This window comes from Ranitomeya variabilis, chromosome 2 (assembly GCF_051348905.1).
Source record: "Ranitomeya variabilis isolate aRanVar5 chromosome 2, aRanVar5.hap1, whole genome shotgun sequence".
Lineage (NCBI taxonomy): Eukaryota > Metazoa > Chordata > Amphibia > Anura > Dendrobatidae > Ranitomeya > Ranitomeya variabilis.
In genome coordinates, this window is record NC_135233.1 from 359,025,154 (window position 1) to 359,043,660 (window position 18,507).

An 18,507-nucleotide genomic window follows, 5' to 3' on the forward strand; every position below is an offset into this window, starting at 1 on the left:
CTTTCCAGGGCCCCAGGCCTCGGCAAAAATTCTAGGCATCAATTTTGGCCCGGGGGACTACCCCCAGCAAAATTGTGAGGGCAGAATTGATATCGCCACCCAGAAGGTGGACTAAAGGAAGTGCTGGTCCTTAACCCTGAGGGAAAGGGTCAACTTGGCCAAAGGTTTTCTGCCTCCCTTGTTAATGTACCTGGGCAGTGTCGGCATGTTGCCAGAACCTCTTTGGACACGGGTCTATAGCCTGTTCTTCCAACTGTTACGGGGGAACAGGCTTAACCTAATAAAGAGGGAGGTCACGTACCACATTAGGAGACTAGGAAGGTTGGATATGGTCAACCCGGTGGTGTTTCTAGTAAACACCTTTCTTAAAACAAACATCACCAACCTCTGGTTAGAGAGGGCTCCTCCATTCTTCTGCAGGGGATGGTTTCAGCCTTTCTTCCAGGAATGAGAGACAGAAGGGCATGTGAAGGACCTTCGTACACCATCCGGCTACATCTTCCGGCTTATGCTACCCCGGTTCTGAAGGTGATTCGCCGGTGAGGTCTGGGGATGTGGGAGATCAGGACCATGTCGAGGAAATTCCTTGACAGAAGGGTTCTGTTAACTCATTTCCAGAAACCTCTGGTGCTCAAAGATTGCCCAGGCTGGGACCTGGAGGTGGGGCTTGGGTTATTAAACACTTTGCGGATCCCATTGAAGGTTTGGGACTTGGCTTGGCACTGCTTCCATGGGAAACTGTATGTGAGGGACAACCTGAAGTACAGGAATGCTGATGAACGGGATTGTCCCTGCGAGGAGTGTGGCAACATGCTGGAAAGCATGGAGCACATCCTCCTTTGGTGTCCATTTAATGCAGGGGTCTATAGCAGGGTGGGCGCTTCTGTAGGCTGGCCTAGGCTAGCATGCCTTTCCTATGTGGAGTGGGCCTATGGGGCATTTGGGTCGTTGGGTGGCCGAGATCAGGGCACATTCTTCTTAGTCAGTTTAGTGGTTAGGTTCCACACGTGGAACGCACGGTGCTGTGTCAACGCAACAGAAAGCCCTCTACCGGGAAGGGGTGGTTAGCAACATCTTGGGTGACCTAGGCAAAATACATTCTTTGGAATTGGAGAGGCTGGATGCGGGGAGAGCCTCCCGACTTTAGAAGGGTTTCTCACTTATTGTACCCTAGGGAAACCTAGTTTTTGGTGTGATTGTTTGGTAGGGTAAGATAGGTGGTGTGTTTAGGGTCAGTTAGAGGTATTGGGGCAGTAAGGGACAGGGAGAGACAGTCTAGGGATAGATAGATAGATAGATAGATAGATAGATAGATAGATAGATAGATAGATAGATAGATAGATAGATAGGTAGTTTTTGGTAAATTACTGTAGGTAGAGTAGGGATAGCAAGGGGCAGTTAGGGATAGATAGGGTCAGCTTTTATAGGGGACGAGGGACAGCTTTAATTAGAGAGGGGCATGGTGCTTGATGTGTGTAGTCAGGGTTGGGGCCTCTTAAAACTCCAGCTACCTGGTGGTGGGCTGTTGGGTTGCACAGATAGCTTTTTGTTTTGTGGAAAAGAGGAATGGATATTGTGCTTGCAGGTGCCAAACTTGGGTCTGACAAGAGTGTTGTTTTGTGTTTGGTAAATGTTAAAGGTAAAGATTGCTAAAGTTATATGGGAAGTTTATGAAAGCATATAAAGATATTTTTGTTATTGCTCTCAAAAATTTCTGATTGTATGTTTGTCTGTTTGTATGTGGCATGTTGTGGGGGGATTTAGTTTTAGGTTGGGTGGGGCGTGTGAGAGTGGTGGGGTTTTCTCTCTGAAGATGAAAAAGGACATCCTGATGGAAACTTTAACCAAGAAAGGAGGGCAAATGGACCCATTTAAGGAAAGGGCATGATAAACTATTCATGGACCGTGGTTTGCAATGTAATAGGCATGAAACTTTTCATGGAACTTTGGGTGAAGGGTATTGGGGTTAAGAGTAGGTGATGTGTTGTGGAAAAAAATTTAAAAAAACCCCCAACATTTAAAAAAAAAAAAATTTGGGGTTGTGTTTTATCAAAAAGTGTAGCTAGGTAGCAGGTGTGCTACAGCCAAGGGGGCCTTTTTTTGCTATTTTTTGGGCGAATGGGCCAGGCTTTTTTAAGAGGGAAAATGTGAGTGTGGGCGTATGTGGATGAATGTGTGTTAGGTTTTCTACTGATCAGTAAAGGGAAAGGACATGACTTCTTGCTGGGGGTTCCTGTTTTTTGACTATTGGACTCTGATATGCTGGCTTTATGGACTATGGACTTTTTGGCTTTGCGGTTTTTGTTTTTCTAGTTTTTGTAAAATGGAGTGTTTTTCTGTATGTCTTGTATTTTTAAAAATAAAAAGAGTTCCAGTTCTGCCTGCTGCTGCTATTATTATTATTATTATTATTTATTGTTATAGCGACATTTATTCCATGGCGCTTTACATGTGAGGAGGGGTATACATAATAAAAACAAGTACAATAATCTTAAACAATACAAGTCATAACTGGTACAGGAGGAGTGAGGACCCTGCCCGCGAAGGTGCACAATCTACAAGGGATGGGTGAGGATACAGTAGGTGAGGATAGAGCTCGTCGTGCAGCGATTTGATTGATCGGTGGTTACTGCAGGTTGTAGGCTTGTCGGAAGAGGTGGGTCTTCAGGTTCTTTTTGAAGATTTCGATCGTAGGCGAGAGTCTGATGTGTTGTGGTAGAGGGTTCCAGAGTAGGGGTGATATGCGAGAGAAATCTTGTATGCGATTGTGGGAAGAGGAGATAAGAGGGGAGTACAGAAGGAGATCTTGTGAGGATCGGAGGTTGCGTGTAGGTAAGTACCGGGAGACGATGTCACAGATGTATGGAGGAGACAGGTTGTGGATGGCTTTGTATGTCATGGTTAGGGTTTTGTACTGGAGTCTCTGGGCAATGGGGAGCCAGTGGAGGGATTGACAGAGGGGAGAGGCCGGGGAATAGCGGGGGGACAGGTGGATTAGTCGGGCAGCAGAGTTTAGAATAGATTGGAGGGGTGCGAGAGTGTTCGAGGGGAGGCCACAGAGCAGGAGGTTGCAGTAGTCAAGGCGAGAGATGATGAGGGCATGGACTAGGGTTTTTGCAGATTCTTGGTTGAGGAATGAACGGATTCGTGAAATATTTTTGAGTTGAAGTCGGCAGGAAGTGGAAAGGGCTTGGATATGTGGTTTCAAGGAGAGATCAGCGTCAAGGATTACCCCGAGGCAGCAAGCTTGTGGGACTGGGGAGAGTGGGCAGCCATTTACTGTAATGGTTAGGTTCGTTGGGGGGGTCGCGTGAGATGGGGGAAAGATGATGAATTCTGTTTTGTCCATGTTAAGTTTCAGAAATCTAGCGGAGAAGAAGGATGAAATAGTGGACAGACATTGAGGGATTCTGGTTAGTAGGGAGGTTACATATATTTGCAGACATAGCTCCAGGTATCAGGAGCCAGGAATAATTCTATTGGGATCTTAATCCTGATTATTTGCTTAAAAAGCAATCCAGAGAGCACACCGTTTTTCTGCTCCATTTGCTTGTTGGCACAGCAGAATAAAGGCAGATCATTTCCATATTACAGCACTAAAAATCCAGCTATTTCAAACTGTGGTTTGTCTGTCACACGGATCACATAAACGTGCGGTCAAAATTCTGCCATTTGTGGCCTCCCTTTAAATTTTGTTGCAGTGTGTTAGCAAAGTGATTGACACCAGTTTGCTGTTAAAAATAGTTACCTACAGGCCAGCTATTTCAAACTGTGGTTAGTCCATCACACGGATCACATAAACGAGTGCTCAAAATTCTGCCATTTGTAGTGAAAATATTGTCCTCCATTTAAAATGGGCAAGGAGTGTGGCAAAGGATGGGGATCTGCATGTGATGGTAATGGTGCATGCAGAGGCCGAGGCCGTGACCAAACTGAAATTGTTCCACAGCAAACACCTTTATCTTCTAGCCCCACCTTCCTGTTACTATGGGACTGCAGCACACAACTATTAAACCCAGAGCAGTGTCAAAAGGTTGTTGGTTGGATAGCGGAAAATGCTTCCAGTCACTTTGCCACCACCACCCTGTCTTTCACACGGTCAAGTCTCAGTAGCCATGAGTCGGGACTGCATATTCCTCACTCTTATCCTCCCTCCTCCCACCATGCCGAGTGCCCAGAGACAACTGATCCCACACTTTGACACTCCGAAGAGCTGTTTACTTCTCCATTTACACATTCAGGCCTCTCGCCTGGTTCACATGAAGCAGGGCAAGAGGAGATTGCATGTAGCGATGCTCAAATATTTGAGCAGCCACGATCACGTGAAGGCGATGGTGGGAACGTGTCACAAGAGGTGGATGATAATGAGACACAGTTGACAGAAAGTCAGGAGGACCAGGGTGTGGAAGTTGAAGATGAGGTGGTGGATGATATTGTAACTGACCCAACCTGGCAAGAGGACATGCAGAGCGAGGACAGCAGCACACACAGGGAAGGAGGCATAGCACCCCAACAGGCAGGAAGAAGCAGTGTAGTGGCCACAGACAGAAGGCGGGCAACCATTCCCCATAACACCGTAGGTCTTCCCGAGTCTGGTTGGTTTTTAGACTCTGCCAATTACCCCAAAAAGGCCATTTGCACCACGTGCCAGGCCAGCATCAGCAGGGCTAGCAAAACTATTAGCCTCACCACCAGCATGATCAGGCACATGGCAGCAAATCACTCAACTTTGTGGGCCAAACCCCATGGTCCAGGAACAGTGTCTAAGGGTGGCACCACTGCTTCTTCCGCTGTTGTGCGTGCAAGCCAATCCCCTGTCCATGGTGCATGCGAAGATGCCTCCTGCCCTGCACCTGTCCTTGCCCACACTCAACTAGCACCATCAGCAAGCACATCCTTGTCTCAGCGCAGCGTTCAGTTGTCCATACCTCAGTCCTTGGAACGCAAGCACAAACACATAGCCAACACCCCACAGGCCACACTACTAAATTCACAATGTTGCCTTTTAAGCTCATGGAGACGGAAGCTCGTTACTCGGTCCCCAGCCGCCAATATTTCTCCCGGTGTGCCGTCCCCGCATTACACAAGCACGTGTCCCACAACATTAGCCGTGCCCTCAATAATGCTGTTACTGGGAAAGTCCACCTAACCACAGAAACGTGGATAAGTGCTTGTGGGCAGGGACGGTACATCTCACTGATGGCACAGTGGAAGCCGGGACTCAGTCGGACCATGGGATGAAACACGTCCTCCCGACGCCGAGGATTGCGGGTCCTAGGTCAATCAGGGTTGCCCACACAGTCTACAGCTTATGCACCTCATCATACTCCTCATCCTCTTTAGCCTCCATCTCCGAAATGACCACATAGTGACATGCTGGACACACTGCAGCACTATAATAATACCTATGTAGAAAAGAAATGCCACAGTAATATAAAATCAAAAAGACTTAAGAATACCAAATAGTACTATATTACCCCAAAACAAAATATTCAAAGCCAAAATTAATAAAATTTATTAAATTTTTATTAAAAAATAATAACAGACCTTGGTACACACACAAAAAATCCTTTATCAGGAATTAATTACATATAAAATAAAATTGATGTACAACAATAATTTTTTTTAAATAGTTTTATTTATTATATAAAAAAATATGTATGTAAAAATGATAGATAAAACAGCATGTGGCAGGGGACGTGGATTGACAGACTGAGTGGTACAGGGGTCTATACACAGAAACCCTTATGTGAAGAGATGGGTAATGCACCGGCAATAGACAAGGGCTATAATCTAAATAAATATATCCAAATATATACATAAGGATATATATATATATATATATATATATATATATATATATAAAGTTATGCATCAAAAAGTGCCAAAAAATAAGGTGAAAAAGTAATACAAAAATCAATCACAATATATATATATATATATATATATATATATATATATATATATATATATATATATGTATCAGTGAATAACCTAGTAAATAATGAATCAGGTCTTAGTGAATAATAATAAAAAAAACATCAATTTGATAACACAATTAATCATAAAGTGCATGTGCAGAAAATATTACCAATTGATAAGGCTGCATAACATGTAAAATTGATAGCAATAGGTGCACGATGCTGAAATATAATCCAGTATGAAGTCAATCAGCTAGGATAAAAAATGTCACTATACACGTCCTATTACCAGTGTAAAAAGATATGTACCAACCAGTCTGAGACTCCAACTGTCCCCTGCTCACACGACTCCAACGCACGATTCGCTACCGCTTCGTCAGGGAGTGATTACTAGTATGGGAGGGCCACTTCCTAATAATGGGAACATTGTTTTCAGGAGGCCCTCCTGTACGTCTCTTAAAAGGGGTATTGGGGTGCGTCCAAATTTTGGGCAGCCCTGCTACTCACTGAATACGCAGTAATAGTATAGGAGACCCACTGTTTAACAATGGGAACAACAAAGCATAGCCGGCTGATGGCTGTCCAAGAATAGTGAGGGCTGACTGTTGGCCCTTTAAGAATAGTAAAGGCCGCCTGAGGGCCCTATAAAAATAGGCTTTGTGTCTTTCAGAGTCCCTCCTTCATAACTGAAACAGGATGTGTCTAATGATGTGTCACACACCCCATGGCCAGATAAGGTTGTAAAATGTTAAAATGACATTTCCCAGTGAATGCATTTGTTTTGGCTGAAAGCAAAGCTAAAGTTCAAAAACGCATTAAAAACGCTACGTGTGAACATAAGCCCAAGGTGTGGAGGAGCATTTTTGTGTTTGGTTATTTATTTTGCCTTATATATAAGTCATTACCCTGGAAAGTATGTTCCTGAACATATTTCTCAGGAAAATCCACTTTGGTTTCATTTTTGTATGTTTTATTGTGAGTCTGTAAAAGTGGTGTAAGACTCTGACAACATTGTTCACAGCAGTGACCTGGGAGTCAGAAATGCTTCCCCATGATGTTCCCATGTCACTTGAGCACTGTTCCCATCAATTTCCACAATTTCCAGTCCCTCTGCAGACCGCAAGGGTGGCTGCCGGAAAAATGCTTGAGCTTCCCATAGACTTACATTGGGTTCGTTGCTCGGGTCGAGTACCCGAGCTTTTCAATTTGCTCAACCCGAGCAACGAGCACCAGAGCATTTTACTACTCGCCATTAGTGTTGAGCTTTCCGATACCGCAAGTATCGGGTATCGGCCGATATTTGCTGTATCGGAATTCCGATACCGAGATCCGATACTTTTGTGGTATCGGGAATCGGTACCGGGATCGATATTAATGTGTAAAATAAAGAATAAAAAAAAAAATTATAATATACTCACCCTCTGACGCGCCCTGGTTGTAACCGCCAGCCTCCGTTCATAAGAATGAGCGCTTGAAAGTCCTTAGATGACGTCGCGGCCTGTGATTGGTCACGGAGCGGTCACGTGACCGCAACGCGACCAATCACAAGCCGTGACGTCATCTAAGGTCTTTCAAGCGCTTGAAAGACCTTAGATGACGTTGCGGCTTGTGATTGGTCGCATGGCGGTCACGTGACCACTCCGCGACCAATCACAGGCCGCGACGTCATCTAAGGACTTTCAAGCGCTCATTCTTATGAACGGAGGCTGGCGGTTACAACCAGGGCGCATCAGAGGGTGAGTATATCAATATATTTTTTTATTATTCTTTATTTTACACATTAATATGGATCCCAGGGCCTGAAGGGGAGTTTCCTCTCCTTCAGACCCTGGGAACCATCAGGATACCTTCCGATACTTGGTGTCCCATTGACTTGTATTGGTATCGGGTATCGGTATCGGCGATATCCGATACTTTTCGGGTATCGGCCGATACTATCCGATACCGATACTTTCAAGTATCGGACGGTATCGCTCAACACTACTCGCCATCACTACAAGTCACCTGATCTGCTTCATTCAATATGCAAAACTTGTTGGAGTTGTAAAATCTGTATAAAAATGATGACATGGTCAAAATACTCCCTTGCATAATAATTCTGCCTGTTATCATCACCATCGCCAATCAATTATTGTAAATATTACTGTAATTATATGGTTTAGATCTAGTGATATTGATTATTTTACATTAATATCATGGTAAAGTATCATATTTTTGCTATTCCTCTAATTTACTTAAACAACTTACCAAAATGTTGCGAAAAAAACTCTCCTGCTCCCATGTCTCCCCTGTCACTAAATGCGTCACTGCAGTCCACCAATGCTTCCTTCACGGCATCGTACCCAATCAGTACTATGGTGCGAAGGTTTGAAATATAGATGGTATAGACAGGTCCATACGTCTCACTTAGCTAGAGAGAAATAAAAATCTTAAAAACTGGTGAATGTGAATTTATCCTCCAAACAAGTAATGTATCCTGTAGGCAAAAACTGTATATTTACCACCATCTAAATGTGCAAAAAATATTGAGATCCCTTATGCTAAGATGTAATTGCTACACAGAACTATGCACTTTTGAGTTTATAGTAGGAATCCCATAGTAGGTGACATTTTTTTTAGCTGGTGAAAAGAGCAGAATGTACAAAGAGCTTCTCACTGGAGGACCCAAGATGTGCTTGGATTACATATAGCTAATTAATTTTAAAGGGCAAAATGTAATACTTTGTTTCTCCTGTGGAGGTGCTGCAGGCACAGTAAACATTTGTTGCTGGGTTTTTCCACAAATCATTGTTAATTGCTGATGGTACTATTAGCAAGGATCTTTTATGATCAGTTTATTATACAGGATCCTAGTAAAAGTATACTGTCCTAAGAGCTTTTAAATTTTGACAGTGAAACTAATGTTATAATGGATAGATAGATAGATAGATAGATAGATAGATAGATAGATAGATAGATAGATAGATAGATAGATAGATTTCTTATCTTGCAGAATTTTTTCCACACCTGTCTAAAACTTTTGCCCATTACTCTGTGTGGGATTGCGTATTGACATTAGCTTACATTTATCATCATAACTGCATAAAATGTTGGTACAGTACTGTGGGTTTTATTCAAAATGGAACATAGAACACAGGTCAGAAGTTTAACGTTGGACATTTTTCCATTTGATTAGAAAAAAACAATATTTAGAAGTTTATGGCTACAAACAAAAACTCCAAAATGGTTGGGTTATGTCTATCTCTATGTCTACTATTGTCTAGCATTTCCTTTTCTTTTTATAACAGTCTATAAATGTCTGGGAAGCAAGGAGACATTTGCTATAATTTTTTAGAAGAGGAACGTTGTCCCATTCTGATACCTGATTGTCACTTCTCCTGAGCTCTGGATCTTTGCAAAAATTTCTGTTTCTTAATGCACCAAATAATTTCTCTTGAAGAAAGGTCATCCGAACTCTTCTTCTGTGGAGCTATGCTGTGTAGTGATGGATGCAGTATGTGGTTTATCAATGCCCTGCTGAAATAAGTAAAGGCCTCCCTGAAATAAACATATGCTTGGATCGTATATTGTTCTAACATCTCTCTATAATGAAGAATGTAAGTCTGCAAGGACCGTGTCCTCTCTCCTCTATACCAGGCTGTCATTGTAAATTTGTTTACTGTTAACTAGAGTTGAGCGACTTTTTTAGGATCGAGTCGGGTTTCGCGACTGCCAAATGCAGTTTAATATTTGATATAGGCTGAAAATTGAAGCTCAGCTTTGTTCAGTGGAGGAGAACAACAAGCAGCGGCAGACACCGTTAGTAGGCCCAACCAAACAAGTAGGCCAAATGCAGTTTAATATTTGGTATAGGCTGAAAATTGAAGCTCAGCTTTGTTCAGTGGAGGAGAACAACAAGCAGTGGCAGACACCGTTAGTAGGCCCAACCAAACAAGTAGGCCAAATGCAGTTTAATATTTGATGTAGGTTGAAAACTGAAGCTCAGCTTTGTTCAGTGGAGAAGAAAAGCAAGGAGCGGCAGACACCGTTAGTAGGCCCAACCAAACAAGTAGGCCAAATGCAGTTTCATATTCGAAACAGGAGTAAACAGGCGGCATAGCTTTGTGCAGTGGAGGGCAACTGTAATGGGAGGCTGACACAGCTAGTAGGCCCCAAAAAGTAAGTAGGCTAAATGCAGTTCAAAATTGGTAACAGGAGTAAACAGGCGGCATAGCTTTGTGCAGTGGAGGACAGCTGAAATGAGTGGCGCAGACACAGTTTGTAGGCCCACATTAAAAAAGTTGTCTCCAAGCAGTTCAAAAATGGAAACAGGAGTAAACTGGTGGCATAGGTTTGTTCAGCAGAGGACGATTGTAATGAGTGGCGCAGACAGACTTAATAGGCCTAAAATAAAAAAGTAGGCTCAATGCAGTTTAAAATTGGTTACAGTGGTACACAGGCAGCATAGCTTTGTTCGTTCAGTGGAGGACAACTGTAAGGAGTGGCTGACAAGGTAAGTAGGCCAAAATAATAAAGTGAAGTAAATGTCTGCCAACATTTTTTTCACAAATAAACAGGTGACATAGCTAGGTACAGGGGTGGGCTCCTCTGCTGAGTAGCAGAAAGTGGTAGTTGGCGCAAAGTATTAACTGGTCTAAATGGAGGCCAGGGCCCCTGTATATTTTTACTATCATCTATCATTTCAACAAATTTGTATTGGCAGTGCCATTGAAGGATTTAACAGCACAGACTACACAGTGGTGGAGCCGGGAGAGGTAAGTTTTGCAAGTGGTAGAGCACTGTTCGAGCTGGGGGGAACACTTTCTCGTGGGCGGCGGTACTGGCACAGGGCCCCTTATATTACGACGGTGTGTCTGACGTTGGTTGTGCACCACCACCGTCAGAGACACTTTATTGTACTATGAGGGACCCTGTGCCAGTGCCATCGCCCAAGAGTGGGAACACCCACCTGTCCAGGCAGGCAAACGGCACTCGCAAGGGTGCTTGCGCTAGGTGGTGACCAAGGCCCTGTTGGGGGAGTCAGCACATTTAGGGAGGTAAAAAAATGGCCTATGGGGGATATTCAGCAGCTGCAAATGGAGGAATTGGAGCAGTCAGTAACAGGAGGCCAAAAGCAAGACTTTTTTCAGGCAAGCTACGTGTCAGCAGGGGAAGGTGGGGCAAAACAATTTGAAATCCATGATTGGTTCATTTTAATGAAGGTTAGATCATCAACATTTTGGGTAGCCAGACGAGTCCTTTTTTCGGTCAGTATTGAACCAGCAGCACAGAAGACTCTTTCTGATAGCACACTAGCAGCTGGGCAAGCAAGCTCCTGTAATGTATATGTATATTCTGCCAATTCAGGCCAGGTGTCTATTTTAGATGCCCAGTAATCAAAGGGGAATGACTAGTGTTGAGCGATACCGTCCGATACTTGAAAGTATCGGTATCGGAAAGTATCGGCCGATACCGGCAAAGTATCGGATCTAATCCGATACCGATACCCGATACCAATACAAGTCAAAGGGACTCAAGTATCGGACGGTATCCTGTATGGTTCCCAGGGTCTGAAGGAGAGGAAACTCTCCTTCAGGCCCTGGGATCCATATCAATGTGTAAAAGAAAGAATTAAAATAAAAAATAGGGATATACTCACCCTCCGCCGCAGCCTGGACTTTACCGCCGTAACCGGGAGCCGTTGTACCTAAGAATGCGCGCTTGCAGGGCCTTAGATGAGGTCACTGCGCTCTGATTGGTCCGTAGCAGTCGCGTGACCGCTACGCGACCAATCACAAAGCAGTGACGTCACCTAAGGTCTTTCAAGCGCTTGAAAGACCTTAGGTGACGTCACTGCTTTGTGATTGGTCGCGTAGCGGTCACACGACCACTACGGACTAATCAGAGCGCAGTGACCTCATCTAAGGCCCTGCAAGCGCGCATTCTTAGGTACAACGGCTCCCGGTTACGGCGGTAAAGTCCAGGAGCCGCCGGAGAGGTGAGTATATCCCTATTTTTTATTTTAATTCTTTATTTTACACATTGATATTAATCCCGATACCGATTCCCGATACCACAAAAGTATCGGATCTCGGTATCGGAATTCCGATACCCGCAAGTATCGGCCGATACCCGATACTTGCGGTATCGGAATGCTCAACACTAGGAATGACGTGTGAGGGAGAACATCGATAAGGGAGGAAAAGTAGTTCGTAACCTTACTGAACAAATGCTGTCTCCTGTCACTTTGAATCGATGCAGCAGTACCTGTCGTGTCTGCGGTCATTGCGAAATCACTCCACAACCTGGTCATAAAACCCCTCTGTCCAACGCCACTTCTGATTTGTGCACCTCTAACACCTCTGCCATGTTGCCCCTACAGCTCATGTGAGAACCATCACCACCGCTGTGTGCTGGGAATGCCAGAACCAAGTGGTCTACAAGAGTTGCTTGGTAGCCAATATTTGCTCAAGGTTCTCATGTGGCATGATATTTTGTAATTTCCCTTTATATCGTGGATCCAGGAGGCAGGCCAACCAGTAATCGTCATCGGTCATCATTTTTATAATCCCTTTTTAGGATACGCAAGGCAAAATCAGCCATGTGGGCCAATGTTCCAGGTGTCAATTCACTGCTTGTGCTGGGTTGAGGAGCTCTTTCTTGCAAATCAAGATCACTTGTCTCCCTCAAAAATTCTGTACCTGACCTTGCAACACCACCAGTTTCTATTGCCCCCTGAGAAGCATCCTCCTCCCATAAATATTCATCCCCATCATTCTCCTCGTCCTCCTCCTGCTCTTTGTCCGCCACCTCATCCAGGAGAGTTCCCAGAGCAGACAATGGCTGACTGTCATCAAGGATTCCCTCATCCTCGGCTGCAGAAGCCTGCTCCTTAATGTGCGTCAAACTTTGCATCAGCAGACGCATTAGTGGAATGCTCATGCTTAAGATGGTGTCGTCTGCACTTAACAGCCATGTGCTTTCCTCAAAACACTGAAGGACTTGACAGAGGTCTTGTAGCTTCGACCACTGCACACCTGACAACTCCATGTCTGCCATCCAACTGCCTGCCTGTGTATGTGTATCCTCCCACAAATACATTACAGCACGCCTCTGTTCGCACAGCCTCTGAAGCATGTGCAGTGTGGAGTTCCACCTTGTTGCAACATCGATTATTAGGCGGTGCTGGGGAAGCTTCAGCGATCGCTGATGGTTCTGCATATGGCTGGAGTATACGGGCGACCGGCGAATGTGCGAGCAAAGTCTTCGCACCTTCAGTAGCAGGGCTGGTAACCCCGGATAACTTTTCAGGAAGCACTGCACCACCAGGTTCAAGGTGTGAGCAAGGTATGTGTTTCAGTTCTGAAAGGGCTATGGCAGCCATAAAATTCCTTCCGTTATCACTGACTACCTTGCCTGCCTCAAGATGTACACTGCCCAGCCATGACTGAGTTTCTTGCTGCAAGTACTCGTCCAGTACTTCCGCGGTGTGTCTCTTGTCGCCCAAACACTTCATTTCCAACACAGCCTGCTGACGCTTACCACTAGCTGTTCCATAATGTGACACCTCGTGTGCAACACTGGCAGCTGCGGATGGAGTGGTAGGGCGACTGTGCTTTGTGTTATGATCCTAGTGGTAGAGGATCTCAGGAGTTGTAGCTAAGTCCGCAACCACAAAAACCAGCTCATAGGGAGGTGGTAACTTGGCTGACCGCATACCTGATCCTAGCACAACAACTAAAAGCAGCCGGGGAACGTACCTACGTTTGTTCTAGACGTCTCGCACCAGCCGGAGAACTAACTAACCCTTTCAGAGAAAATAAGACCTCACTTGCCTCAAGAGAAAGGACCCCAAAGTTAATATACAAGCCCCCAACAAATAATAACGGTGAGGTAAGAAGAAAAGACAAACGTAAGTATGAACTAGATTTAGCAAAGAGAGGCCCACTAATTAATAGCAGAAAATAGGAAGCGGACTTATGCGGTCAGCAAAAACCCTACAAAAATATCCACGCTGAATATCCAAGAACCCCCGCACCGACTAACGGTGTGGGGGGAGAATATCAGCCCCCTTAGAGCTTCCAGCAAAAACAGGAATCACATTTTGTACAAGCTGGAACAAAATAAGAACAAATGCAATAAACCAAAATAAGAAAGCGGACTTAGCTTTTCTTGCAAAAATCAGAGGACCAGGAGTCAGGAGAAAACAGACATAGACTGATTACATCGATTCCAGGCACTAGACTGAGCTTCCAGGAAGTCTAAATAGGAACACCCAAGGCCTAACGAACCAGGTGGGTACCAACCTGGAGAAAGACAATCAAAGTGTCATACCGAGAGTGATCACAAGAGGGAGCCAAGAAATACAGTTCACAACAGTACCCCCCCTTTAAGGAGGGGTCACCGAACCCTCACCACGACCACCAGGGCGATCAGGATGAGCAGCGTGAAAGGCACGAACCAAATCGGCCGCATGAACATCAGAGTCGACCACCCAGGAATTATCCTCCTGACCATAGCCCTTTCATTTGACCAGATACTGAAGCCTCCGTCTAGAGAGACGAGAATCCAAGATCTTCTCCACCATGTACTCCAACTCGCCCTCAACCAAGACCGGAGCAGGAGGGTCAACAGCAGGAACCACAGGCACAACGTACCGCCGCAACAAAGACCTATGGAACACATTGTGAATGGCAAACGACACCGGAAGATCCAAACGAAAAGACACCGGATTAAGGACTTCCAAAATTTTATAAGGACCCACACCGCGGCGGCGGTTGGCAAAACGCTGAGCCTTCTCCTGTGACAACTTCAAGTTGTCCACCACATGATTCCAAATCCGCTGCAACCTATCCACCATGGAATCCACCCCAGGACAGTCAGAAGATTCAACATGCCCCAAGGAAAAACGAGGATGAAAACCAGAGTTGCAGAAAAATGGCGAAACCAAAGTAGCGGAACTAGCCCGATTATTGAGGGCAAACTCAGCCAATTGCAAGAAGGTCACCCAATCATCCTGATCTGCAGAAACAAAACATCTCAAATAAGCCTCCAGTGTCTGATTAGTTCGCTCCGTTTGGCCATTAGTCTGAGGATGAAAGGCAGATGAAAACGACAAATCAATGCCCATCTTAGCACAAAAAGATCGCCAGAATCTGGACACAAACTGGGATCCTCTGTCAGACACGATATTCTCAGGAATGCCATGCAAACGAACCACATTCTGAAAGAACAAAGGAACCAGATCGGAAGAGGAAGGCAACTTAGACAAGGGCACCAAATGGACCATCTTGGAAAAGCGATCACATACCACCCAGATGACAGACATTCCATGAGACACCGGAAGATCAGAAATGAAATCCATGGAAATGTGTGTCCAGGGCCTCTTCGGGACGGGCAAGGGCAAAAGCAACCCGCTGGCATGAGAACAGCAAGGCTTAGCCCGAGCACAAATCCCACAGGACTGCACAAATGAACGCACATCCCGCGACAAGGAAGGCCACCAAAAGGACCTAGCTACCAAATCTCTGGTACCAAAAATCCCAGGATGCCCTGCCAACACTGAGGAATTAACCTCGGAGATAACTCTGCTGGTCCATTTATCAGGAACAAACAGTCTATCAGGTGGGCAAGGATCAGGTCTACCAGCCTGAAATCTCTGCAACACACGTCGCAAATCAGGAGAAATGGCCGACAAGATTACTCCCTCTTTAAGAATACCAGCTGGCTCTGAGACTCCCGGAGAGTCAGGCACAAAACTCCTAGAAAGAGCATCAGCCTTCACATTCTTCGAACCAGGCAGGTATGAGACCACAAAGTCAAAACGGGAGAAAAACAACGACCAAGGAGCCTGTCTAGGATTCAGGTGCTTAGCAGACTCGAGATACATCAAATTTTTGTGATCAGTCAAGACCACCACACGATGCTTAGCTCCCTCGAGCCAATGACGCCACTCCTCAAATGCCCACTTCATGGCCAACAACTCCCGATTACCAACATCATAGTTCCGCTCCGCAGGCGAAAATTTCCTAGAAAAAAAAGCACAAGGTCTCATCACAGAGCAACCAGAGCCTCTCTGCGACAAAACAGCCCCTGCACCGATCTCAGAAGCGTCCACTTCAACCTGAAAGGGAAGTGAGACATCAGGCTGGCACAAAACAGGCGCCGAAGTAAACCGGCGATTCAGCTCCCGGAAAGCCTCGACGGCTGCCGGAGCCCAATTAGCAACATCAGAACCTTTCTTGGTCATATCCGTCAAAGGTTTAACAACGCTAGAGAAATTAGCAATAAAACGACGGTAGAAATTAGCAAAACCCAAGAACTTCTGTAGACTCTTAACAGACGTGGGTTGAGTCCAATCATGAATAGCTCGGACCTTGACTGGGTCCATCTCTACTGTAGAAGGGGAGAAAATGAAACCCAGAAAGGAAACCTTCTGCACTCCAAAGAGACACTTTGAGCCCTTCACAAATAAAGCATTATCACGCAAAACCACACCATCCTGACCTGTTTTACATGAGAATCCCAATCATCAGAAAAAAACAGAATATCATCCAGATAAACAATCATAAATTTATATAGATACTTCCGGAAGATGTCATGCATAAATGTCTGAAACACTGAAGGAGCATTAGAGAGCCCAAAAGGCATCACCAAGTACTCAAAATGACCTTCGGGCGTATTAAACGCAGTTTTCCATTCATCTCCCTGCTTAATACGCACAAGGTTGTACGCACCCCGAAAATCTATCTTGGTGAACCACTTGACACCCTTAATCCGGGCAAACAAGTCCGACAATAGTGGCAAAGGATACTGAAATTTGATCGTGATTTTATTCAGAAGCCGATAGTCTATACAAGGTCTCAAAGACCCGTCTTTCTTGGCTACAAAAAAGAAACCCGCACCAAGAGGGGAAGAGGATGGACGAATATGTCCCTTCTCCAAAGACTCCTTTATATAAGAACGCATTGCGGCATGCTCAGGTACAGATAGATTAAATAATCGTCCCTTAGGAAATTTACTACCAGGAATCAAATCTATTGCGCAGTCACAGTCCCTATGAGGAGGAAGGGCACTGGACCTGGACTCACTGAACACATCCTGATAGTCCAACAAATACTCCGGAACCTCAGAAGGAGTAGAAGAAGCAATAGACACCGACGGGGAATCACAATGAATTCCCTGACAACCCCAACTTGACACAGACATTGCCTTCCAATCCAAAACTGGATTATGGGTCTGTAACCATGGCAGACCTAAAACGACCAAATCATGCATTTTATGCAGAACAAGAAAACGAATCACCTCCCGATGTTCAGGAGTCATGCACATGGTCACTTGGGTCCAATACTGCGGTTTATTCTCCGCCAATGGCGTAGCATCAATTCCTCTAAGAGGAATAGGATTTTCTAAAGGCTCCAGAACAAAACCACAGCGCTTGGCAAACGACAAGTCCATAAGGCTCAGGGCAGCACCTGAATCCACAAATGCCATAACAGGGTAGGAAGACAATGAGCAAATTAAAGTCACAGACAAAATAAACTTAGGTTGCAAATTACCAATGGCGACAGGACTAACAACCTTTGCTAGGCGTTTAGAGCATGCTGAGATAACATGTTTAGAATCACCACAGTAAAAACACAACCCATTCTGACGTCTATGATTTTGTCGTTTGGTTCTAGTCTGAATTCTATCACATTGCATTGAGTAAGCACGGACCATTTCCGAAATTTTTGGCAATGTACCTCAGCTTCATCCTGGCCCTGAGAAATAGCCAGCAACGCTTTTTCTGCCTGAATTTCAAGATTGGGCTCCTCATAAAGCAATCCGAGCGCCAGAAAAAACGCATCAATATTTGTCAATGCCGGATCTCCTGGCGCCAATGAGAAAGCCCAATCCTGAGGGTCGCCACGCAAGAAGGAGATAACAATTTTTACTTGCTGAGCTGAGTCTCCAGACGAACGAGGTCTCAAAGAAAGAAACAATTTACAATTATTCCTAAAATTCCTAAATTTAAATCGATCTCCAGAGAACAGCTCAGGAATAGGTATCTTAGGCTCTGACATAGAACTACTTGTAACAAAATCCTGAATGCCCTGCACTCGTGCAGCAAGCTGATCCACACTAGTAATCAGAGTCTGAACATTCATGTCTGCAGCAGAGCTTCAAGCCACTCAGAGGAAAAAGGGGAAGAAGAAAAAAAAAAAAAAAAACTCAGAACTTCTTTTCTTTTAATCCCGCTTCTGCAATGCATTAAATATTCACTTTTTGGCCTGGAATACTGTTATGATCCTAGTGGTAGAGGATCTCAGGAGTTGTAGCTAAGTCTGCAACCACAAAAACCAGCTCATAGGGAGGTGGTAACTTGGCTGACCGCATACCTGATCCTAGCACAACAACTAAAAGCAGCCGGGGAACGTACCTACGTTGGTTCTAGACATCTCGCACCAGCCGGAGAACTAACTAACCCTTTCAGAGAAAATAAGACCTCACTTGCCTCAAGAGAAAGGACCCCAAAGTTAATATACAAGCCCCCAACAAATAATAACGGTGAGGTAAGAAGAAAAGACAAACGTAAGTATGAACTAGATTTAGCAAAGAGAGGCCC

General features: G+C 44.9%; 1 protein-coding gene across 1 annotated transcript in view; it reads right to left on the bottom strand.

The window, feature by feature from the left end:
• The window catches only part of LOC143805909 (cytochrome P450 2C8-like), a 64,732-nt gene that overhangs the window by 40,661 nt on the left and 5,564 nt on the right, over positions 1–18,507 (bottom strand). Inside the window, exon 2 of the mRNA XM_077285664.1 lies at positions 8,169–8,331. Within this exon, the coding sequence (XP_077141779.1) occupies positions 8,169–8,331 (163 nt within the window). The remainder of the gene's footprint in view (positions 1–8,168; positions 8,332–18,507) is intronic.